The sequence below is a fragment of the Entelurus aequoreus genome, linkage group LG15 (assembly GCF_033978785.1).
Source record: "Entelurus aequoreus isolate RoL-2023_Sb linkage group LG15, RoL_Eaeq_v1.1, whole genome shotgun sequence".
NCBI classification, from domain to species: domain Eukaryota; kingdom Metazoa; phylum Chordata; class Actinopteri; order Syngnathiformes; family Syngnathidae; genus Entelurus; species Entelurus aequoreus.
In genome coordinates, this window is record NC_084745.1 from 26462428 (window position 1) to 26489544 (window position 27117).

At 39.6% G+C, this 27117-nt stretch overlaps 1 protein-coding gene across 1 annotated transcript in view; it reads left to right on the plus strand.

Moving 5' to 3' along the window:
• The window catches only part of oplah (5-oxoprolinase, ATP-hydrolysing), a 69568-nt gene that overhangs the window by 21417 nt on the left and 21034 nt on the right, over window positions 1–27117 (plus strand). Inside the window, exons 4-18 of the mRNA XM_062021132.1 lie at window positions 9296–9410; window positions 9500–9623; window positions 12578–12773; window positions 14295–14460; window positions 14529–14667; window positions 14785–14852; window positions 16476–16651; window positions 18432–18557; window positions 18635–18747; window positions 20990–21160; window positions 21238–21375; window positions 21436–21574; window positions 26403–26515; window positions 26596–26747; window positions 26823–26983. Of these exons, the coding sequence (XP_061877116.1) occupies window positions 9296–9410; window positions 9500–9623; window positions 12578–12773; window positions 14295–14460; window positions 14529–14667; window positions 14785–14852; window positions 16476–16651; window positions 18432–18557; window positions 18635–18747; window positions 20990–21160; window positions 21238–21375; window positions 21436–21574; window positions 26403–26515; window positions 26596–26747; window positions 26823–26983 (2097 nt within the window). The remainder of the gene's footprint in view (window positions 1–9295; window positions 9411–9499; window positions 9624–12577; window positions 12774–14294; window positions 14461–14528; window positions 14668–14784; window positions 14853–16475; window positions 16652–18431; window positions 18558–18634; window positions 18748–20989; window positions 21161–21237; window positions 21376–21435; window positions 21575–26402; window positions 26516–26595; window positions 26748–26822; window positions 26984–27117) is intronic.

A 27117-nucleotide genomic window follows, 5' to 3' on the forward strand; every position in this document is an offset into this window, starting at 1 on the left:
GCTGTAAATAATCTCTCCAATCTTGTCCATCTTTTTTTCCACTAACCCTTTCAGACCTTCTAAAAGATGGACAAGGTCTGTGTCGGTGGTTTCCCACTCCTTTTTCTGGCAGGATTTAGGCCACAAGATTTGAGGCTTCCGTCCATTCATCTTCCTCTCTACGGCTGTCTGTGGTGGAGTGGGCTCTGGACTCGCGTTCGTTGTTGAATCTGTGCCTGATTGAGCTTCGTCTGGGGTTGTGATACCCTGTGGACTGTGGTGACTATCCTGCCGCTGGGCTTCACTCGACTGATTTGCCCTACTTCTGAGGAAGTAGTGGTCAATGCGAGGCCCCTCGCTAAGCTCTCTCAGACACTTTTTCCTGCCCTGGTGGATCTTGAGACCCTTCTCTGATGTAAACTTTTTCCAGCCACAGATGCAGCTTTGTAACTTGTGTCCTGCCAGTGCTGTTACTCCATTAACTATCATGCTGATCATTTGACTCGTTGTCGTTTCCGTTCCAGGGTCTGTTACCGTGTGGTCTACCGGTGAGTCATCTTCCGCCCCCGCTCTCGCAGACTCTAGGGGTATTTTTCCTTTTGAATTTTCCGTAGCAATTGTTGGGTGGATCCAGGTCACTGTGTAGTGAAAGGGTCCTGCTAGCAAGGGTAGCTAACCCGTGCCAGCCCCGTTGGGGTCTGTTCCCACCTGTCAGCAGTCTCTTCAGGCCGTCACCAGGTCTTTCCCAGGTTGTCAGCTGCCCTTTCGCAGCGGTCACTGGTTTTGACACCAGACATCAGGATTCTTAATAATAAATGTGAAACATTCGCAAGATGGCAACTTATGGATGTAAGACCATGGTTTTTCCTGGTTCAATTTGAGGCAGAGGTTTGTACAATCCTGACCATGCGCCAGAATTGAAACGCAAAAAAATGATAGTTTTTTTCAATTTACAGTAATATGCTGTAAAGAACACCGTAACATGTATTGTAATTTTTATTAATTTGATGGGTTGTTTGATGTAAAATCATAAGTCAAACAGATATTTAATCCAACTCTTTTTATTGACATTTTCAAATAGACAGAAAAAAGTGCAAGTCGAAACAGTACAATTTTAAAAGTCAGTAAATTCTCCACACCCTTTCCCTTAAAACCCAAACCACCCACCCACCCTCCCACCCCACTCAGGTCAAACCAACAAGGGACATATGGCACAAACATACAAGTAAGGCGACAAAAACAGACACATTCACACTCACACCCATACGAGGCCAGAGACAGACAGAGGCTGAAAGGAGAAAATAATAATAATAATAATAATAATAATAAATAAAAGGGAGATTATTCCTCATCTGCGTCCGGGCATAAGTCAAGAGAATTGACATACAGCAAGAAAGGACTCCATGAGCTTTGAAACGCTTGAGCCGAGCCTTTTAGCGAAAACCTACGTTTTTCCAGTTTTAGATTGTAGAGAACCTCTCTAATCCAACGGCCGTGTGATGCGGGGTGAGGCAGCTTCCAATTAAACAAGATCAATCGCCTGGCCAGCAAGGTCGTAAAAGCAACAGCGCGTTTTAGTGGTACCGGGCACATGTTATCAGGGCATATGCCGAAAATGGCTTATAATGGGTTGGGGGAAAAGTTTTGACCGTATGCCTTTCCGATTGTGTCAAAAATGCCCTCCCAAAAGGAACATAGTTTAGAGCAGGACCAGAACATATGGACATGATCAGCCAGAGATTGTTTGCATCTATTGCAGGTATTGCTAACAGTGGGGTAGATTTTGGATAGTTTTGAATTAGTGTAGTGAATTTTATGGATTACTTTGCATTGGATGAGACTATGACGGGCACATATCGAGGAGGAGTGGACCAGTTTCAGGGCAGAGTTCCAGTGTTGATCGGATATGTTGGTATTAAGATCGCTTTCCTACGAGGCTCTTATCACTGATAGAGAGTTTGGAGCAACTGAACTTAAGGAGGTATATAGCACGGAGATGCATTTTTTATGATTTAAGAAGGGGATCTGGAGGATCTGTTCCAACTATCGTGGGATCACACTCCTCAGCCTTCCCGGTAAGGTCTATTCAGGTGTACTGGAGAGGAGGCTACGCCGGATAGTCGAACCTCGGATTCAGGAGGAACAGTGTGGTTTTCGTCCTGGTCGTGGAACTGCGGACCAGCTCTATACTCTCGGCAGGGTCCTTGAGGGCGCATGGGAGTTTGCCCAACCAGTCTACATGTGTTTTGTGGACTTGGAGAAGGCATTCGACCGTGTACCGGGAAGTCCTGTGGGGAGTGCTCAGAGAGTATGGGGTAACAGTAAGGCTGCAGCTAACGATTATTTTTATATCGATTAATCTATAGATTATTTTTTCGATTAATCGGTTAATCTATAGATTATTTTTTTCGATTAATCTATAGATTATTTTACCTTTTACCGATTATTTTTTTATTCAAAATGAAGATGAAAAAATAAATGTAGGCCAGTTTTTTCAAAAGGCATGGCTTTTATTTACAAAAAAAAAGAAGTATGGCCGCTCAGTCAACATTGACAACAACATGACTAAATATTCTGTAACAATGTAAACATTTAAAACTTTTAACATTTAACAAAATTAAAAGTAGCTTATTTGCTTTTTAATGTGCAAATATAAAAGTCAACATCCAGTGCAAATCTTAATATTCTGCAATAGTATAAGCATTTCAAAAGTAAAAGTATTGCTTATTTTGCTTTAAAATGTGCAAAAATAAAGATAAACATCCAATACAAAAAAGTGCAAAACGAAATATTCTGTAACAACAGTGTAAACATTTCAACAAAAGTGAAAGTATTGCTTATTTGCTAAAATGTGCAAAAATAAAGATAAACATCCAATACAAAAAAGTGCCAATCTAAATATTCTGGAGCACTGTAAACATTAAGTATTGCTTTTAAAATGTGCAAAATAAACATCCAGTCTAACACAGTACACAATAACCAATTCTACTCATTCCAGTGAGTGACTAACAGTTGTAATGAAGAAAGGTTAGCATGTGTACATGCTCTGGTTCTTTTCTTGTTTACAATATTCCCAGCAGCTGAAAATAGGCGCTCAGAAGGGGTCGATGTGGCTGGAACTGAGAGCTAATTAGCCTCCACCTCAAGCCAGGACTGCGAGTGAGCTGAGCTGCAGTTTAAGTTTCTAGAAGGTCAACGGGCTCATAGTGATGTTACTAGTAGTTGACTGGGAGGTGTTTATTATCATTTGGGGAGAGTCCGCTGCCTGATGCTCACCTGCTAAACACCTATCTGCTCCACGCTGAAGCGCTGACTACATGCGCTATGAATACGCACTGCTGATTGGCTGGTAACGTTTTGAATACGCACTGCTGATTGGCTGATAATGCTTCGTGTGTACCAATCAGATGGTTGTGTGGGTGGGACAATGCTGCGTGCTGAGACAGAAGCATAAGGAGCAAAGCAGCTTGTTATTGTTAAGACTTTAGCAGCTAAAGTTAGCTTTAGCTTAGAAAATCGTTCGGTACACCCCCGTACCGAACCGAAAGCCCCGTACCGAAACGGTTCAATACAAAACACGTACCGTTACACCCCTAGCAGATACAAATGACACATTCATGTTTTTGTGTAATGATGACAACGTATACTCGTGCGGACGATTGACTAGTTGATGGTTGATGGCTTTCTTTTCCAACGTTCGTTCATAGCCGTTGTGCTGCTATGATAGGCCATTTCCGCTCGACACAGCGTGCATACAACAACATTATTAGGCCGTTTATTGAAATACTCCCACACTTTTGACGACTTTTGGCGTGATTTTTCTCCCTCGCTCGCACCGCTCGCATCGTCTGCTTTGCGCTTCGCCATGACGGTAGTGTGACGTAAATATGCGACGCGTCGACGCACAAAAACGGCGTCGACGTATTTACGTAACCGATGACGTCGACTATGTCGACGCGTCGTTTCAGCCTTAGGTAACAGACTCTCTTATTGTGGCGGTCCGTTCCCTGTATAATCAGTGTCAGAGCTTGGTCCGCATTGCCGGCAGTAAGTCGGACGCGTTTCCAGTTAGGGTTGGACTCCGCCAAGGCTGCCCTTTGTCACCGATTCTGTTCATAACTTTTATGGACAGAATTTCTAGGCGCAGTCAAGGCGTTGAGGGTATCTGGTTTGGTGGCTGCAGGATTAGGTCTCTGCTATTTGCAGATGATGCGGTCCTGATGGCTTCATCTGGCCAAGATCTTCAGCTCTCACTGGATCGGTTCGCAGCCGAGTGTGAAGCGACTGGGATGGGATTCAGCACCTCCAAGTCCGAGTCCATGGTTCTCGCCCGGAAAAGGGTGGAGTGCCATCTCCGGGTTAGGGAGGAGATCTTGCCCCAAGTGGAGGAGTTCAAGTACCTCGGAGTCTTGTTCACGAGTGAGGAAAGAGTGGATCGTGAGATCGACAGGCGGATCGGTTCGTGTCTTCAGTAATGCGGACGCTGTATCGATCCGTTGTGGTGAAGAAGGAGCTGAGCCGGAAGGCAAAGCTCTCGATTTACCGGTCGATCTACGTTCCCATCCTCACCTATGGTCATGAACTTTGGGTCATGACCGAAAGGACAAGATCACGGGTACAAGCGGCCGAAATGATTTTCCTCCGCTCGGTGGCGGGGCTCTCCCTTAGAGATAGGGTGAGAAGCTCTATCATCCGGGAGGAGCTCAAAGTAAAGCCGCTGCTCCTCCACATCGAGAGGAGCCAGATGAGGTGGTTCGGGCATCTGGTCAGGATGCCACCCGAACGCCTCCCTAGGGAGGTGTTTCGGGCACGTCCGACCGGTAGGAGGCCACGGGGAAGACCCAGGACACGTTGGGAAGACTATGTCTCCAAGCTGGCCTGGGAACGTCTCGGGATCTCCCGGGAGGAGCTGGACGAAGTGGCTGGGGAGAGGGAAGTCTGGGCTTCCCTGCTTAGGCTGCTGCCCCCGCGACCGACCTCAGATAAGCGGAAGAAGATGGATGGATGGATGATTAGGGCTCAAAGATAACAATGTATCTATAAGAGTTTCTGGAGGACGATTTGGAAAGTGTGGGAACTGCTTCTTTACAAAGTCCCTCGCCTGAAAAAAACGAAAAAAGTGTGAGTTCGGCAAATCGCATTTGGAAGAGAGTTTAGCAAAGGATTAAGTCAAACAGATATTTAAGTTTTTTTTATTTATTTAGACAAAACATGTTTGGAAAGTATGATAATGTACTGTAATATTTGTTGCAATAATGGATACTATTCAAGTTTAAAAGGCATGCAATTTCAAGCAGTACATATATTTTTTCTGACAAAATGAAAAAAATCCATTACATTTAGTGAGAAAATATTAAGTACTTTATTGACACACAACATTTCCAGGTGTTTACGGGCCAGATCTGGCCCCTGGGCCTTGAGTTTGACACCAGTGGCCTAAGTGCTTGCATAAGAGAATGATGGGCTCATAGCTCGTGTGGTGGGGCCACTTTTGCTTGAGACACTCAGGGGATTTTGAAGCAGCATCCAAGCGCTCTGTGGACAAAAATTTCCACATGTTGTCACCACCATGAATTATTACATTTTAACTGCCTGGTATGTTCATTTCTCTGCTCTGTTGCACCTGGACTCTTGACTTTCCTCCTCGCGAGAGTGGCTGATTTTGCCTGCTTTATCTGCAACACTAAAAAACATAAACGTTACTCTGACACGGAGGAAACTTTTTTTTGCTTGTAATGCTTTCTTGGGGTAATTCCTTTTAGTTGACCTTTATTAATTTATGTAAAATGTTCATTAAATGTATTATTGCCTGACAAAGTGATTAAACTTAATATTTTGATATTTACACATTGCATATTTACACATGCATATTTTACTAGAATACCCTTATGAGCATTACATATATCAAAATCAAGTACCTACTGTACTGTTGTTGAAATACCCTTTTTAGAGCTAAAATCTACCCAAATGGCCACTTTGCTGCTGCCAAAAATTGATTTCAAGTAATATTTTGATACTGACACATCTCATCTCTGCATATTTGACTAGAATACCCTTATGTGCATTAAATATATCAAAATCAAGTACCTACTGTACTTTTAACATGTTGAAATACCCGTTTTAGAGCTAAAAACTACCCAAATGGCCACTTTGCTGCTGCCAAAAATTAATTCCATATAATATTAACAATAATAACAAAATGTGAAAGCATTTCTCTAAAAAAAAATTAAAGTACAAGTACAGTAGGTACTTGATTTTGATATATGTAATACTCATAAGGGTATATGCGTGTGTAAATATGCCATGTGTAAATATCAAAATATTCCGTTGAATCACTTTTTGTCAGGCAATACTGCATTTAATGAACATTTGAAATAAATGAATACATCCAAACACTTTATAAATATGTATTATGTGCACGAAGAAATAACAGTTACAATAGTATGTAGCTTCCTATCAAGAAAGAGGTTTTATCACATCAACATCGGACTGACAACAGTCCTTTAAATCTCATTAATACCACAGAAAAGGCAGACTGTCCTTTTCCGGACACGATAAAGGCCTGAATAATGTCAAACAAGTAGCGTAATCAACACAACGCTGTGTTGAGCGATATCAATCACTCTTGTTGGGGACGACACAACATTTTGAACGCAGGAAAAACCCTGAAGACGTAACTGCACTTTTTGTCCATATAAGATAAAAATAGTGTTCATGTATGAGGTCTAGTCTTACACATAGGACTGCACGATTATGGGCAAAATAATAATTACGATGATGTTTATCAATATTGAAATCAGGATTATTAATCAGGATTTTTTATTATGTTTGGTAAAACAGTGTTAGGGTGTGAACGCGACGCCATCATGTAATCTGTAATATCTAATAAAAATGCTCTAAATAAACGTTATCTATATATTTAAAGACAAATATTTGTGTTTTTGTTCATTAATAGTATCAGTGTGTCAGCTTTTTTATTACATGATGCCTTTATCTCTATTTTTACATTTTCAGAGAGAGGGGTCTTTTTTAAATAATGTACATACAGTTACATGTACTAATGTGTGTACATGTACATGCTGTATTGGGACAGATCCATTAAGAGTTTGAGCAGAAATGTGTCGTATAGTAAAGCAAATCGAACTAGATGTTTCAATCCCTTGGTAAGTAGGAACAATCCTGACGGTAGCAGTCGGTGTGGAGTGGTGAAAGGGAGGGTAAGTATGTCATTGGGGTCTTCGGGTGGGCACCCTGCTTCATCGACGTTTCGTTGATTGAAGCCCACGACGTCTCCAGAGGGCTCAACGGTGTACCTAGCGTCCCAGGTACACCCCCCTCCATGCCACACCCTCCGTTTCCCACTCCTTGCTGTTAGACTTTGGCCATTTCACCAACGGCTTACGTCCTTGCATGTTTTCCTTTTTGCGGTGTACTGGGTATGGTCTTGGACTGGTGGTTCTGCCTGAAGCTTCCCCCTCATCCTGCAGGGTGCTGATGCTCTGCGGACTGTGGGTTTCTTCCTGCCGCTGAGTTTCATCCGACTGATTTAACCTTCTTCTTAACAGAAGCCGGTCAATGCGGGGCCCTGGGTTAGGGGTTTTCAGGCATTTCTTCTGTCCTTGGTGAACTTTAAGACCGTGGGTTGATGTTACTTTAGCCCAACCACACACACACATCTGAAGAACATGTCCAACTGCTGGTTTCTCAAGAGTGTTAGTATTACCTTCATTCATTGTCGTGTCCATTCCAAGGGTCGTTACCGGGAGATCAGCCTGTGAGTCTTCTTGCGCCCCTGCTCTCGCAGACTCTAGGGATATTGTTCTTCTTGAACTTTCTGTAGCCAGATAAGGTGGCTCTTGTGCCCTAGCCCTAATAGGGTGACGTAGCCTGCTGCTGTGGGTAGCTAGCCCATAACAGCCCCGTTGGGGTCTATTTCCTCCTGTCATCTGTCTCTCCAAGCTGTCACATGGTCTTTCCCTTGTCGTCAGCTGCAAAAGTAAGTATTATTTACAGACAGATTTTTGTTTTACACACGTACAACGAAATTCGGACAGATAGATTTTTATATATATATATGTATATATATATATATATATATATATATATATATATATATATATATATATATATATATATATATATATATATATATATATATATATATATATATATATATACATATATATATATATATATATATATATATACATATATATGTATATATATATATATATATATACATATATATGTATATGTATATATATATATGTATATGTATATATATATATGTATATATATATACATATATATATATATATATATGTATATGTATATATATATATGTATATGTATATATATATATATATGTATATATATATATATATGTATATATATATATATATATACATGTATGTATATATGTATATATGTATATATATATATATATATATATATATATATATATATATATATATATATATATATAAAAATCTATCTGTCCGAATTTCGTTGTACGTGTGTAAAACAAAAATCTGTCTGTAAATAATACTTACTTTTGCAGCTGACGACAAGGGAAAGACCATGTGTGCGTGTGTAAAAAAAATCTGCACGTCTTTATTTCTGTGTGTGTAAAAAAATGTGTCTGTATTTATGTGTGTGTGTGTGTGTGTGTGTGTGTGTGTGTGTGTGTGTGTGTGTGTGTGTGTGTGTGTGTGTGTGTGTGTGTGTGTGTGTGTGTGTGTGTGTGTGTGTGTGTGTGTGTGTGTGTGTGTGTGTGTGTGTGTGTGTGTGTGTGTGTGTGTGTGTGTGTGTGTGTGTGTGTGGAAAAAAAATCTGTGTGACTGTATTTTGTCCTTATTATGATCTGTGTTTGTTAAAAAAAAAATGTCTGTATTTTGATCTGCGTGTGTTTAAAAAAAAATATCTGTGTCTGTTCAAATTTGTGTAAAGCAGCAACCCCTCGATTGGCTGTCTTTTTTACACAAAACCTTGTTCACACTTCTAAGATGGAAGATCTGTGTGTGCGTGCAGCAATTTGATGGTGTAAAAAAATGTGGGTGAGACTTCACCTTTCCTTTGCCTATACTCACCACTAGTGGGCGCCTCGCACCCACTTATGACAATCACTGTTGAAGCCGACAACAATGGCCTCTCGATCACTTTCTTTTCTTACATGCACACAAATCTAAATACAGACACACAAATTAGAACACTGACACACAAATCTGATTAAACACACACACAGACTGAGATATGCATTTGCAGGTTGAGTGTATCTTTGTGTATCTGTAACTCGTTATGCAATGTGTGCACACAGGAGGTATCGATGCCCGAAGTGCTGTATGAGGAGGTTATCGAGGTGGACGAGCGAGTCGTCCTCCGACAAGATGGCTGCAAACTGCCCAGGAAGGATCCCAAGCGTGTTGTAACAGGTGTGTGTGTGTGGGGGGGGGGGGGGGGGGGTAATTCCTGTCACTTTAAAATGTTGATGCACTTTTACACTTATTTTGTGTTCCCGCAGGAAGCACCGGGGATAGTCTAGAGGTGTGGCGGGAGCTGGATCTGGAGCGTGTGGAGAAGGACCTGAAGGGAGTTCTGTCTCGGGGAATCAGCAGTCTGGCTGTGCTTCTGCTTCACGCCTACACGTTAGTTCTGCCCCCTTTTTTTTCCACACTTAAACGACACACTTGACACATGTGCAATCTTGAAAGGGAATGGACTGGCTAGAAAGCCATTAAGTAATTACACAAACATGTGCAACGGAACTTAGATTTATACATTTTCGTGAATAGGAATGTTTGTATATTGAAGCTCATTTCTCGGTAAGGAACAATGTAAACATGAATAACGGCTTCCAGCCTCGACGAAAGTAAAAGTTAGTGTGTTTGCACATAGTAGAAAGCACGGTAACACTTTCACCATTAATTAGTTGCTTATTAACATGCAAATTAGTAACATAATGGCTCTTAATTAGTCATTATTATGTACTTATTAATGCCTTATTCTGCATAGCCTTATTATACAACCAGTAAGCCATTAACTAAGAGTCTTCCCTCAATAACCTCAGAATTTTTGCTTATTAGTAACCCTAACCCTTATATGTTCCTCTAGTGTCCAAATAACTCTAAATGAAGTCTTTGTTACTTTAATAAGCAAGTCATTAATGGTGAATATGTTCCCCAAACTAAAGTGTTACCGAAAGCACTATACAGGACTGTATATCAAGCAAACATAACAAGGGGTCATGGATCAACTTTCTATTTAATAACAAAGCCAAAACAACAACAACAATAACTGTCCTTAAATACAGCCGCCCTGCCGACACGCACACACACACTGTCACTACCACTGTGGTGCACTCACAGTTTGAAATCACAAAACTCCTTAACATTAACAGCCAGGTCGCTACAATGATTAGGAATAAAATATTATTGGCGTTGAGCCAAAGAAAGGGTGATGTGGGGAGGAGGCAGTGTTGACAACGCTGTGGATCCTGACGGAATACTTCAAACAATATATCGCTTGTCCATTGCTTTCTTTGGATTCCTATTGAGCTAGCAAAAAAATGTGTTAAAAAAGGCTTAAAAAGCACACAAAATAGCAATTAGCACAGTAGCTAACAACGACACTGCTGTGTTAACTGATTGAGCACCGCAGATTGATTAGCTTGCCACAATGGGTGTGCTGCCGGGCATAGAATGGCTGTGCTGCAGGTACAAAATGGGTGGAGGAAACGTTCGTACGAGACAAGGTTCATATAACAAAGCATGTTTTTATTTTGTCTGTGCTTCGCATATCGTAAAGTTGATATAATGAGGGATTTGTGAATTGAGGTTCCACTGTACATCCTATATGGGAGTGGCCTATTAATCGATCATTAATGGTAGTAAATTGTGTCTGAATAATGTGATTGTGCAGAATTGATTCTTGCTTAAAGAGGAACAGCACTTTTTTATTCTTCACTATCCCTATATAAGACCAGAACACATTTTTTAAATATCTTTTAGCATTTGAATTCCTAATATACAGCAAATATGAGGTGGCTAACAATGCAGCTAATGGGAGGACACAATTGCGCCCATGAAGCCATCTAAATAAACATCCAAAAACCGCCAACAATACTCCCATTTGCATCTTGTGACCTGAATATTAACCAAGTATTAGCAATATTGTTATTAAAAGCGCTAACGCAGCCGATCTATTTTTAGCGCCACCATGATCACAGAGCGGTAACTAGCTTATGTAGCTTTTGACATACTGAGGCGGTGAGCTGCTGCATCGCTTCTGAGTTGGTAAAAGTTCATTCTAGATCAGGGTTACTCAAACTGTGGTAGGCGGGCTCCATCTCGTGATATGCCAAAAAATCACTTGATTAAAGTACAGTGTTTGATCTTCCTAATTTTTAAACACAATGTTACTGTTCAAACTGTGTGTAATGCTACAATGGCCAAAAATATTAAATATACTAGTTAAATAAATTCTCTGCCTTGTTTTTAATGAATTTGTAGGCCTAGTACGCTACTGTATCTTATTGTTTGCCGTTATGGTGGTTCTTGGAGAGCCAAGTGTTTTCTGAGGCGGTACTTGGTGAAAAAAGTTTGAGAACCACTGATCCAGATTATAAATCATGCCTCTCATTGGTATAGTCGAATGTTGTGGCCATAAACCGAGAAGTTGGTCAACTTTGACATTCAACTTAGACCCTGGAGATGGTGAGAAAAACACGAAAAGGCGCTTGTTTTTTTGTTTTTTTGTCTGTGTGATTATGATGATTAATTCGTCATCTAAACGGGTGGATATGAACAAATTACCTTGGATCAACTCAGTATTAAAAAGCATTTCCATAACCAAACATGGCGCTTACACCAAGTAAATACAAGACTAGTATCGCCCATACTGATACTGAAACGTTTGACTAGAAACGTCATGATCATTGAATAATGCTGGGAATTAGTTGATTATGATAACACAGGAAAAATATGTTTAGCAAAAATATATATATTTTTTTCCAACTAAATATACAATCTAAAACAATATAATAGCATATAAGTAAAACATTTTTGAAAATTATGTTTTACTACACACAATTGTTTGAATAAATAAGTCACTATTGCAAAATAACAAAGTAATAACTATGTTACAATCTATTTTTTGTTTGTGTGGGGTCTAGAGTAAATTTAAAAAAAATAAAACTTTGTAAAGTCAGTCATATATTTAAATAAACTGTTTTTTTTCCATTTGATTTTATATATGCAAATATATTTGAAAAACAATTAAGGTACTATAGTTGAATGCACATCCCCAAACAATATGTTTTTGATTGCACAATATGTGACTATACAGAGATGAGTGATTTTCTTCTTGTCACTCACACATACCCCTAACCTGTGGAGTTGCAGCAGAAACACACTCGCTCAAAATGAAAGTTCCCTTGTTCAAATGAATTGGTCGTAAAAAAGAGGAATCGTCTTATATTTGTGTTGATGCAGTATTTTCTTTATTTGCGCACATCTTTTGTGTAGAGAACTTTAGAAAGAAATGCGGCCCCATACATTGTGCATTTTGCAGCTCTGTTTTTCCCCCTTTATCCCCCCCTCAGATGGTCGGAGCATGAGAAAGCAGTGGGTTCCCTGGCCCGTCAACTGGGCTTCACTCAGGTGTCGCTGTCCTCCGAGGTCATGCCCATGGTTAGGGCGGTCCCTCGAGGTTACACCGTGTGTGCCGACGCCTACCTCACACCCAAAATTCGGGAGTATCTAAAAGGTTTTACCTCTGGATTCGAAGGAGATTTGAAGGTATGTACTTCAAAGTCAGCGGTGTCCAAACCTTTTTCACCAACAAGCCAAAACATGCGGGGGCTATTTGAAAATATATATACTTTTATTTTGTAAAAGCAGACGTTAAATACTGTATATTTAACGACAAAACTTTGTGTCAGCTTTAAAGGGGAATTCTACTTTTTTTGGAATGTTGCCTATCGTTCACAATCATTATGGGAGACAATTACACACATTTCTTTTTATTAGGATTTTAAAAATAACACTTGAAAGATGCAGCTAATGAGAGTCACTGTTGTTGCCTTCAAAGCCTCTAAAACAACTTTAAAAAAAAAAAAACTTTTATATACACACTGCAAGTCTATATATAATGTAGTAACAGACACGTTCATAACAATATGTAATATGAACAATATTTACCATATTTGACAATTGTAATCATTTCCGGGACCGATTTCTTCCGCGCATTGATTTGGTTTTCATAGACATAAACTTCCGACTTCTGGCAACAAATGTTTGTTCCTACATCCGGAATGATACCCAACTCAAGGCAACTAAGGTAGCAAGAAGAGGTGAAAGGTCAGGTACCGTAATTTAAAGTAGAGATTGACCAATTATCGTTGCCAATATTGATAATGGAATTATTTTATAAATGTGTGTGTGTGTGTGTGTGTGTGTGTGTGTGTGTGTGTGTGTGTGTGTGTGTGTACAAACGTTTGTAAATTATGGAACAAATTAACCAAAGAAATCAAACAAAGCACCAATATGATTCAGTTTAAGAGACTGTTCAAACTACAAGTGTTCACAAAGTACACAGAACAAGAATTATGATGAACATCTTGAACCCTTTTTTTCTCCTTTTTTAAATTTGTTTTATTGAGACAAAGATTATTTATGTATTTAATATTTGTTTGCTTACTATTGTATATTAGTTATTTATTATTTATTTGTTCACTGTTCTGTTACAGAGAACAAGGAAATTTGATAAAATTGCTATAATATGAAAAGGGGTAGGATTAAAAAAGCTCTGCTTCTTCCTACTCCTTTTCGGACGTGCTGTAATGAAACAACTGGAATTGTGTGATGCATTACATTGTATCGTATGAATGTTCCAAATAAACTGAAACTGAACTGAACTGAATATTGGCTCCAAATATTGGTTATCGGCCTTTGTGACTACTAATAATTGGTATCGGTATCGGCCCTGAGAAAAAAATATCATTCGATCTCTAATATAAAGCACATCATTTTTGTTTCAATTGGGGTTTGCCATTCAAACTAAATTCCTGCAAATTTTACTTCAATAGTAAACTATCATTTTTTTTTTTTAAATGTGCTCAATTAAGCAAGCCTTGTGACACTTTAACAGGTACAAAGTAAATGCACCATTTGCTTTGTATTATACTGAACTATGATATTTTAGTTCGTGATAATAATAATCTTATTGCTTCCTTCCTATGTACTTCCTGTTTTGGTTTCTATTGTTTTTGGTGTCTAACTCGTTGAATAAATTGCAGTTTGGCATAATATATTTTCTAGGATGTGGACGTCCTGTTCATGCAGTCAGACGGTGGTCTGACTCCCATGCAGCAGTTCTGCGGTTCGCGTGCCGTCCTGTCTGGCCCCGCGGGCGGAGTGGTGGGCTACGCCATCACCTCCTACAGCCAGATGGAGAATAGACCTGTGATTGGCTTTGACATGGGCGGTGAGTCCACGTGCGCATCTGTAACATAATGGTGCACTGTATTCCTTCCGTGTTTTGTGATTCCGTAGGGACGTCCACTGACGTGAGTCGTTATGCGGGCCAGTATGAGCACGTGTTTGAAGCCACCACGGCCGGAGTCACCCTGCAGGCGCCTCAGCTGGACATCAACACCGTAGCAGCAGGCGGAGGCTCGCGACTCTTCTTCAGGTTTGGCACTAAATAATTTTCTCCTGTTGATTGTTTATACAACACAATGCAAGCAGATGGCAAAGTAGCTTATTTAGAGTCAATATTCTGTATACTCTTTTCCTCCTTCCTTGTCAGATCAGGGATGTTTGTGGTTGGACCAGAGTCTGCTGGTGCGCATCCAGGACCGGCCTGCTATAGGAAAGGTAGCTCATTTCAAATGCGCCTGACTCCGAAAATACTTACAGACATCGTTTCCATATGAGTTGGGAAATTGTGTTGGATGTAAATATAAACGGAATACAATGATTTGCAAATCATTTTCAACCCATATTCAGTTGAATATGCTACAAAGACATTGAATATGCTACAAGGACAACATATTTGATGTTCAAACTGATAAACTTTTTTTTTTTTGCAAATAATCATTAACTTTACAATTTGATGCCAGCAACACGTGACAAAGAAGTTGGGAAAGGTGCCAATAAATACTGATAAAGTTGAGGAACAGGCAAATTGGGAACAGGTGGGTGCCATGATTGGATATAAAAGTAGATTCCATGAAATGCTCAGTCTTTCACAAACAAGGATGGGGCGAGGGTCACCACTTTGTCAACAAATGCGTGAGCAAATTGTTGAACAGTTTAAGAAAAACCTTTTTCAACCAGCTATTGCAAGGAATTTAGGGATTTCACCATCTACGGTCCGCAATATCATCAAAGGGTTCAGAGAATCTGGAGAAATCACTGCACGTAAGCAGCTAAGCCTGTGACCTTCGATCCTTCAGGCTGTACTGCATCAACAAGCGACATCGGTGTGTAAAGGATATCACCACATGGGCTCAGGAACACTTCAGAAACCCACTGTCAGTAACTACAGTTGGTCGCTACATCTGTAAGTGCAAGTTAAAACTCTCCTATGCAAGGCGAAAACCGTTATCAACAACACCCAGAAACGCCGTCTGCTTCGCTGGGCTCATCTAAGATAGACTGATACAAAGTGGAAAAGTGTTCTGTGGTCTGACAAGTCCACATTTCAAATTGTTTTTGGAAACTGTGGACGTCGTGTCCTCCGGACCAAAGAGGAAAAGAACCATCCGGATTGTTATAGGCGCAAAGTTGAAAAGCCAGCATCTGTGATGGTATGGGGGTGTATTAGTGCCCAAGACATGGGTAACTTACACATCTGTGAAGGCGCCATTAATGCTGAAAGGTACATACAGGTTTTGGAGCAACATATGTTGCCATCCAAGCAACGTTACCATGGACGCCCCTGCTTATTTCAGCAAGACAATGCCAAGCCACGTGTTACATGATACTGGCTTCATAGTAAAAGAGTGCGGGTACTAGACTGGCCTGCCTGTAGTCCAGACCTGTCTCTCATTGAAAATGTGTGGCGCATTATGAAGCCTAAAATACCACAACGGAGACCCCCGGACTGTTGAACAACTTAAGCTGTACATCAAGCAAGAATGGGAAAGAATTCCACCTGAGAAGCTTAAAAAATGTGTCTCTTCAGTTCCTAAACGTTTACTGAGTGTTGTTAAAAGGAAAGGCCATGTAACACAGTGGTGAACATGCCCTTTCCCAACCACTTTGGCACGTGTTGCAGCCATGAAATTCTAAGTTAATTATTATTTGCAAAAAAAATTAAAGTTTATGAGTTTGAACATCAAATATCTTGTCTTTGTAGTGCATTCAATTGAATATGGGTTGAAAATGATTTGCAAATCATTGTATTCCGTTTATATTTACATCTAACACAATTTCCCAACTCATATGGAAACGAGGTTTGTACATCATACTTCACATTCCATCCCTGTCTCCAAGGTGGTCCTCTGACCGTGACGGATGCTAACTTAGCTTTGGGCCGCCTCCTGCCGTCCTTCTTCCCTAAAATCTTTGGGCCTGGAGAGAATGAGCCTCTGTCCCAGGAGGAGACCATGACGCATTTCCGTCAGCTGACCCATGAGATCAACCACTTCCTGGCCTCTAACCAATCGCAAGTATGAAGATTAGGAATGTGCAAATCCAACGGCACAATTGTATGTGATTGCCATTGCCGATTAATGCCTTTCAAATACCATCACAAACGCTGATACCCTCTGGTTGACTCTGTACTTACTTTTTGTCCCCCGTAGGGTTGTGCAATATCAACAATATACAATATAAATTATATACATTTGGCTGACGATAGAGGTGTTGATTGTTGTATCGTGATAATGCATGTTGATGACACATTCTCGCTGTGTCCCGCAAATTTGACAGCAAAAAGCTAACAAACACTGTAGCATTCTTGTTAGCGGCTAATGTCCCTCCACAGTGCAAAGCCATTTCTAAGTCAGTAATCCTTGCCTCTCTGGCGGCAAATAAACTAAGTTATTTTTAAAGGAGCAGTATCACTGAAGAACGAGGAATAGCCAAACATGCTACACTACACACCATAAGAGGATACACTAACCACAAGCTCGAGCTCCTGGTTGTAAACAAAGGTGGGCTGATCGATACATATATTGACAATAATGATACCAATTAGTATAGTATCAGTTTGACACCGCAGTGGTTAAATTTATATTTTTTTACTGTCAAAATTAGTTTTGTCGTTTTTGTTATTGTTTACAAACTCAGGAAATACTGTATGTTCCTTGATACGGAACGACTTCATGGGAAAAAACAAAGGATTTAAATCAGAGCCAGTAGTATAAAATAATAATAATAAAAATATATATATATATTGTTACAGCGCCATTCTGTGTTTTAGTCTGATTATGATTGTAATCAAACATTGAAGCATTCAAACATCTTGAAAATTTTAAGTATCAGCATTTGCATGACCCATACTGCCCCTGTAACTACTATTAAATCGATACCCAAATTTGTAGTATCGCCCAAAACCTTTGTAGTCTCCAAACAACACAAAAATAAGTGCTTATAACTATGGATGATACTCGAAACCGGTTTTCCCGGTTGTTCGATAAGAAAAGAACAGAGTCCTCGGACTCGAATCCCTTTTTGGGAACCGGTACCCGTTATCGAGACCACTATAGTAAAGAAAAAGAGTTGGTTCTTTATTCGAACCCCTCGGAACGAATCCCGTCCCGACCAGAAATGCTCCGTGTGATGTCACAAGAAATCAGTCACGTAGCTCAGTCATTAGGCGCAGATAGCGAAAGCAGGAAAAAAATGGACGGGAAAAAGTGCTCCAAGGTGTAATAAAGTTCAAAACAAAAGGTATAATCCAATGAATAACTTTACTGGGAGATTTGAACAGGGTACAAACACATGAAGAACACTTCTACGACCCACCGGAAACATAGCAACCAGGCCAGCAACGCACCTCCTTTACGGCAGCTGTCGCAACGTTCTTATAGCAACCGCAGCACATACATATATGACATGATCTCCCTTTTTCAACTTTTGTTTTTCTTTCCTTGTAAACAAAACAAAATCACACTGTATATGTGTTGTCTGTCTAATTATAAATAATGCAGACGAGGCGTGTTGGCTGAGTTCTTGACGTTTGACAATTGTAAGGAGAATAAGAACCTTGGTTAAATATTGTGTTGATAATAATAAACACTACAAATACATTTTAAAATGTACAGTTAATACATGTGATCGGTATAGGGGATCTCACTAATGGATGATCGGTATCGGAATGAGCAGAGGATGTTTGTGTTCATCATATTTTGATGATGCAATAATTACAGTATAGTCCACTACAATGATTTGTTTGTGTAATACTTGAATATTAGATACTAATATCAGTGGGGGGTTTTTTTTCAGGCTGGTGCAAATAGCGCCAAACACTCCCACAAGAGCCAATCAGAGATGACTTTGGAAGACGTGGCCATCGGATTCATCCGTGTGGCGAACGAGGCGATGTGTCGACCAATCAGAGCGCTGACGCAGGTCGGGAAGTAGCGACTTTTGTATCACCGCCTGTGAAGTTTGTGGAGTGTTACCGTTTGTGTGTTTGCTCTCTCCAGGCTAAGGGCCATGACACATCTCAGCATGTGTTGGCGTGTTTCGGTGGTGCCGGGGGCCAGCATGCGTGCGCCATCGCTCGAGCGCTCGGGATGAAGACTGTCTTCATACATAAGTAGGAATGACATCCGGTGGGGTTTACAGTCACTTTATTAGGTACACTGCTAATATGCAAGTACTTTGGATTGTAGTGTGTGTGGGCTGTTCCACTGTATCGAATCTAAATTTTCTGAATAAAACCATTTTTTTACCGTTAATTTTATTCGGTGGTATGGCCCTTGTAATACACTATATTGCCAAAAGTATTTGGCCACATGCCTTGACTCACATATGAACTTGAAGTGCCATCCCATTCCTAACGCATAGGGTTCAATATGATGTCGGTCCACCTTTTACAGCTTCAACTCTTCTGGGAAGGCTGTCCACAAGGTTGCAGAGTGTGTTTATAGGAATTTTCGACCATTTTTCTAAAAGCGCATTGGTGAGGTCACATACTGATGTTGGTCGAGAAGGCCTGGCTCTCAGTCTCCGTTCTAATTCATCCCAAAGGTGTTCTATTGGGTTCAAGTCAGGACTCCGTGCAGGCCAGTCAAGTTCATCCACACCAGAGTCTGTCATCCATGTCTTTATGGACCTTGCTTTGTGCACTGGTGCACAGTCATGTTGAAAGAGGAAGGGGCCCGCTCCAAACTGTTCCCACAAGGTTGGGAGCATGGAATTGTCCAAAATGTTTTGGTATCCTGGAGCATTCAAAGTTCTTTTCACTGGAACTAAGGGGCCAAGCCCAACTGCTGAAAAACAACCCCACGCCATAATTCCTCCTCCACCAAATTTCACACTCGGCACATGCAGTCAGAAATGTAGCGTTCTCCTGGCAACTTCCAAACCCAGACTGGTCCATCAGATTGCCAGATGGAAAAGCGGAATTCATCAGTCCAGAGAAGGTTTCTCCACTGCTCTAGAGCAGTGTTTTTCAACCTTTTTTGAGGCAAGGCACATTTTTGTCATGAAAAAAATCCGGAGGCACACCACCAGCAGAAAACTTGAAAAAAATGTAACTCCACCAAGTCGTCGTGTCTTATTTTGAGTGTTTTGGTGTCTTTTTGTGTGTAGTGCTTTAGTTCTTGTCTTGCTTATTTTGGTGGCCCTTCCTGTTTTGCCTGTGTTTTCCTGTAGTGGCTTCATGTCTTCCTTTGAGCGCTATTCCGCGCACCTGCTTTGTGTTAGCAAGCAAGGCTATTTACGTTGTTGCTATCCTTCTTTGTGTGGACATTGTTGATTGTCATGTCACGTACGGATGTACTTTGTAGACACCGTAAGTTTTTGCTGTCGTCCAGCATTCTGTCTCTGTTTACTTTGTAGCCATGCAGTTCAGTTTGACTTTTGTTTTGCATAGCCTTTTCCTTTCGTTCATTTTGGGTTTAAGCATTACATACCCTTTTTACCTGCACCCTGCCTCCCACTGTGGTCTGCATATCAGGATCACAACAAACCATCCTCGTCTCACCCGACACATTCCGACTTTTACAAAGCAATGCTGCCACCTACTGACATGGAGTATTACGTGGTTACCCTGCCGAGTTTTACGCAGCACAGACACTAAGAAACGGCACATTATTGGCAGATTCTAATTATTGATTTGCCAAAAATATTTTTTGGATAAATTAGGTGAAGTTGCATAATTTCCCACGGCACACCAGACAATATCTCAAGGCACACTAGTGTGCCGCGGCACAGTGGTTGAAAAATACTGCTCTAGAGTCCAGTGGCGACGTGCTTTACACCACTGCATCCCACGCTTTGCATCGGACTTGGTGATGCATGGCTTAGATGCAGCTGTTCGGCCATGGAAACCCATTCCATGAAGCTCTCTGCGTGCTGTACGTGGGCTAATTGGAAGGTCACATGAAGTTTGGAGCTCTGTAGCAACTGACTGTGCAGAAAGTCGGCGACCTCTTTGCACTATGCGCTGACCCCTCTCTCAGTTTACGTGGCCTACCACTTCGTGGCTGAGTTGCTATTGTTCCCAAACTCTTCCATTTTCTTATAATAAAGCCGACTTTGGAATATTTAGGAGCGAGGAAATTTCACGACTGGATTTGTTGCAAAGGTGGCATCCTATGACAGTTCCACGCTGGAAATCACTGAGAGCGGCCCATTCTTTCACAAATGTTTGTAGAAACAGTGGATGGGTGGCCAAATACTTTTGGCAATATAGTGTATTTTGGTGTTTTGATGGGCTACATTTATGCAGCTGTACACCTGCAGGTGTACCTAATGAAGTCACACATGAACACCAATCCAATTGCTCAGTTTTGTCTTTGTGCAAATATGTGTGTTTCTGCTCACATCATTAGGTACAGCGGCGTGCTGTCGGCCTACGGTCTGGCTCTAGCGGACGTGGTGGAGGAGGTGCAGGAGCCGTGCTCGCTGCAGTATGAGAAAAACTCTTTTGGCGAGCTGGACCGCAGAGTGGATCTCCTGTCCAAACGCTGCCAGGACACACTGCTAGCCCGTGGATTCAATAGGTTGGACGCTATGAAAACACTTTTGTACAACTGCAACTAGGATGCATTATTTTTGCCTTTGTTCCTCATCCTCACAGTGGCCAAATAACCACTGAAGTCTTTCTCCATCTGCGCTACGAGGGCACAGACTGCGCTCTCATGGTGACGGCTGACGGTTACCCTGGAAACCAGCGCACCTGTCGAGCGGGTGATTTCCGCAGCGCTTTCACTAAAAGGTTTGTGCACTTAAATAGTACCAAATGTTGACTTTGAGCTGAGTCACTGTTCTTTTTAAGATACCTGAAGGAGTTTGGATTCACCATCCCAGACAGGCCCATCATGGTGGATGACATCAGAGTGCGCGGCTGTGGGAAGTCTGGGATCAAATCGGTGTACAGACCAAAGAAGGGACACGGTCAAGCCAAACCCGTCACGGTAACTAAACAGCCTTACTAATCACCACATTTTTGACATACTGTAAATCCACTATTTATAGTCGGGGCCTTTATTGACTAAAACCACACAATTGTAGTCATAGTGATTTGTTTTGGACATGTTAAAAACAAAATAAAATTAAAATAATAACAATACAGTAAAGTATGCAGCTGGGATAGGCTCCAGCACCCCCGGGACCTGGAGAGAGACAAAGAGTAGAAAATGGATGGATGGACTGTAAAGTACAGACATAAAAACAAATCCTCTACAATGAAAACACATTAAAGTTAAAACAATACATAATGATTAGGTTTTCAAATCCAAAAAGGAGTGGGAAAAAAATGTAACGTGTTTACTTCAACGCCTTATTCATAAATTAACGTTTTAGCTTTCTTTTCATTATCATTTATACAATGATTGTTTTCCTGGTTTTATTTTGGTATATTATTAATAATCTGTATTTCACGGATAAAACATTTTTTTAACACAAACATCAGAATCAGCTTTATTGGTCAAGTACATTTAACACACAAGGAATTTGACTTGGTGGACAGTGCTCTCTTTGTTCAATGTAAGAAATAAAGAAAAACGCAACTATTTGTACACACACACACACGAATATGTGTGTGTGTGCATATATACATATGTACATACAGGTATGTATATATGTATATGTATATACTGTATGTACATGTATATATGTTTATGTATATATATGTGTGTATGTATGTGTATATATATATATATGTGTATATGTATGTATATTAATATGTATATATATATGTGTGTGTATATATATGTATATATATAAATAGTGTGTGTATATGTATGTGTGCATATATATACAGTATATGTATATATGTATATGTGTGTGTATATACATAAATATGTATGTGTGTGTATATATATGTGTGTGCATATATATATATATATGTGTATACGTACGTATATTAATATATGTATATGTATATATATGTGTGTGTATATATACATGTGTGTATATATATATATAGTGTGTGTGTGTGCATATATATACAGTATATGTGTGTGTGTATGTGTGTATATATATATATATACGTATATATATATATATATATATATATATATATATATATATATATATATATATATATATATATATATATATATATATATGATTGTGTGTGTATATATATATATATATATATATATATATATATATATATATATATATACGGATTTGTATGTATGGCAGGGCAGTAGACACATCAGTGCATCTGGAAAGTATTCACAGTGCTTCACTTGTTTTATGTTACGGCCTTTTTTTTTTTTAGGACAAAAATAAATGTATTACATTTTGAATAACGCTGTATACCAAATTGCAGAAAAATGTAAATGCTATAAATACTTTCCAGATGCACTCTACATAGACTAAGTAAGGGTAACACTAACAAATAAGTAATTATTTTATGTATTGAAAATACTTTTTTTGTATCTATTTTTAAACTGAACTTTGGTTGGGCATTATTTTAACTCCACATAGAGAAACACCAAAGCTTCTCTGTGTTTTGCAGACATTCTCGATTTGAAAATGTAATTCACCCCTTAAATTACAAACGTATAACCTTCATAATTTTTTATGTTTTTTTTCTGTGTATGTTTTAAAGATCGACCGATACGTTTTTTTCAGGGCCGATTACAATGTTGATTATTAGTAATCAAAGAACCCGATAAGCAATATTTGGAGTCGATTTTCATTTGTAGTAGAATTTAGCTAAACGTGAATAGTATTGTCTACAAACAGTTGGACAAGGCTATAAGTTGTTATTTTTAACATTATTTTTTACGAAATAGCCAGTAGCACCATGTTTTATGCGCCGCTAATGTTGTGGTTAATTTAGCATCAAAAACATCAGGGGATTTCACAAAAAACATTATTACGTGGGTCTAAGAGGAGCATCAACATTTGCATCTCAAAATACGAGAAACCTGAAACTTGGTAAAAATATGGGATTTTCTCTACAAGCTAATCAGTTTTTATCGCTGTTTATAGATTTTAATACATCGTAAGGTTGAAGTTTATTTTGAATATGTCAATATGATAAATCACATAATGGCCGTCTGGGCACTTCAGCTTAGCTTAGCAGAAAGGAGCACTGGTTATTACTTCTAACTTACTCTCAACTTATCACAATTGTTTTAATACCAAATACTGGTATTTTATGTGTATATATTGTATCTGTTGATTTATTTTGTCTGTTGTAGTTGTAAAAAATATGTATATATCTGCCGATACCAAAAAAGAAGGCTGATATCGGTCAAAATGCCAAATATCCGTGCCAATATTAGGCCGAACCGATCATCTTTTTTTTCTTCTTTTTTTTCAAGGCAGTGAATTGTTGGAAGCATAGTATAACTAAAAAGAGGATATTTTAATAGCTTTTCCATTTTAAAAATAAATACATCATTTGTTTACTTGCATAGTGTTTTGGGGTACATGAAAGAGTGAAAGGATTTCTTTACACAACAGAAACAGAACCGATGTTGTATTACTTATAAACAGTCCCTCGCCACATCGTGCTTCAAATATTGCACTTTTACAACGTCACGGATTTAAAAACACATTTTTTAAAGTATATTCTACAACATGCAGAACTCCCAGGTTCTGAAACAGCTTCTTCCCACAGACCATTAGACTTTTGAACACTAAAATAAAATCCCTCCATTCCCCCTCGAACCCCCACACAGGACTACCTCACTGGTCTGTAAAGTACAATATAAAATACATCACACATGTGCAATATATTTGCTTTGATGTACCGGTAAATACTGCTGCGGATTTTATTATGTAAATACCTGGTGCTGTTTTCATACTGCATTACAATGAGCCAAATGTCATTCTTATCTGCATTGTTAAGTACAAATTCAGTTCAGTTCAGTCTCAGTTTATTTGGAATATGCATACGATACAATGTAATGCATCACACATTTCCAGTTGTTTCATTACAGCACGTCCGAAAAGGAGTAGGAAGAAGAAGAGCTTTTTTAATCCTACCCCTTTTCATACCATAGCAATTTTATCCAATTTCCTTGTTCTCTGTAACAGAACAGTGAACAAATAAATAATAAATAAATGATATACCATAGTAGGGAAACAAATATTAAATACATGAATAATCTTTGTCTCAATAAAAAAAATTTAAAAAACGGGTTCAATATGTTCATCATAATTCTTGTTCTGTGTACTTTGTGAACACTTGTAGTATGAACAGTCTCTTAAACTGAATCATATTGGTGCTTTGTTTGATTTATTTGGTTAATCCATTCCATCATTTAATTCCACATACTTATATACTGCAGGTTTTAAGTGTTGTACGAGCATACAAATGTTTTAAAATAGATTTTCCTCCAAGGTTATATTTCTCCTCTTTTGTTGAGAAGAATTGTTGTACATTCTTGGGTAGCAGGTTATAGTTTGCTTTATACATAATTTTAGCTGTTTGCCAATGCACCAACTCCTTGAATTTAAATAATTGTGATTCAATAAATAAAGGGTTTGTATGATCTCTATATCCAACATTATGTATTATTGTAATTGATCTTTTTTGTAACACAAATTTGAATGACAATAAAGAAAGTCTAAACTAAATTAACCGACGTGGCCTCGACGTCACTTGCATCTGCAGTTCGATAAAGTGTAAACAAAGGAAGTTGACCGCAACTTGATCTGTTGAAATGAGCTCCCTCTTATAGATGAAGAGTTGACTTGTCACTAAGTAAGTGAAAAAATAATTTATGTAAGTGATTGTTTTATTATGTATTGAAAATCTGCGTTTCGAAACTTAAGGTATCATTTTTTTGACGCGGCAGCAGCGTAAAACGATACACAACACTAGTAGCTTTTTTCGATAAAGCGGCTCATTTGGACAAAACACAGAATTCCGACAGTGAACCATAAAGTCGCTACTACGCGAGAAAACATGGATGCCACAGATCCGCATGTTAATTGTGGCTGTTATGTAGAGCAAGTAGGCACATGATGGAAAACAATTGCGGGAGGAGGAAGAAGAGAACTGCAAAAAGGAAATTGATCGTGCTGCACACACAAATAACGTCGCTCGCACCAAGATGACGTGAAAGTCGCATTCAGGTCACACTGCCGTTTACAATGCAGTCACATTTGAAAAGATCAGATTCCAATTTAGATTCACACTACCTCCTAATCTGGCCCAAATCTGATGCAAAAACATCAGATTTGAAGCGTTTACAATAGCAAAAAAAAAATCAGATCTGTGTCACTTAATGGCAAAAAAATCATATTTGGTGTGCAGTGCCCACTGATTGATGGTCTCAGTCTCAGTCAGCATGACTATATTGGATTAAAAGAGGTGACTAAAGGGTGTTATTTTATGTTGAGAGGGCTCTCATAATGTTGAAAATTTATTCAGAAGGTAATAAATTATAATGATTGAGTCCTACTTTACAGAAATTCATTTATTCCACGGTCATTTCCGGAACCAATTAACAGCGATAAACGCGGGATTACTGTATTTGTTCATTTTAAACAGCGCTGTAACACACATGAGTTTAACACCATCAACATTTTGAAGCCTATGCAGAAGTAGATCAACCTGATGCATGCTGCCACTCGGGATACCTCAATGCAGCTAGTGCCACCTGTTAACTGTTAATGCCAATCTTTTTTGACCCACCGCTAATAAGAGACTTAGAGAGATTTTTTTTTTTTTTTTTATGAACACACTAAAACAACCTTTGTAATTAACTGTGTGGAGCATTTAAGATATTTAGAGAAAAATAAGGAAGTTTGATAACACGTGTGTTGTCATAGATGACAAAATGCTACTTTGAGGATGGTTACCACGACACCGCCGTGTATCTGTGGGAGGAGCTTCTTTGTGGTACTAGCATCCAGGGACCAGCCATCATCATTGACAAGAACAGGTGCAGGCTAATACATTTGATTTAATGTACGATTTAGATGTTTATAATAATTTGCTTATTGTTTTGTGCCACCTCATCAGCACCATTCTGGTGGAGCCCTGCTGTGAGGCTTCCCTGACAGATGGGGGCGACGTGTGCATGATGGTGAGCGCGGACCCTCACTGTGCAGTCGGCACAGAGCTCAACACCGTGCAGCTCTCCATTTTCTCCCACCGCTTCATGAGCATAGCAGGTTGGCAAACATAAAAAGTACATCTGCAAAGAGTCAAATCCTCACCGTTTGTGGTCCGACTTTGTGCTTCTTTAGAACAGATGGGCAGAGTTCTCCAAAGAACTTCCATCTCCACCAACATCAAGGAGCGTCTGGACTTCTCCTGCGCTGTGTTCGGACCGGATGGCGGTCTGGTGTCGAACGCACCCCACATTCCAGTGCACCTGGGGGCCATGCAGGAAACTGTCCAGTTCCAGGTGTGGATGCTTAAAAGTCATACCAAAGACTATAAAAATGGGACCCATTACCTCCCCGCTTGGCACTCAGCATCAAGGATTGGAATTGGGGGTTAAATCACCAAAATGTTTCCCGAGCGCGGCCACCGCTGCTG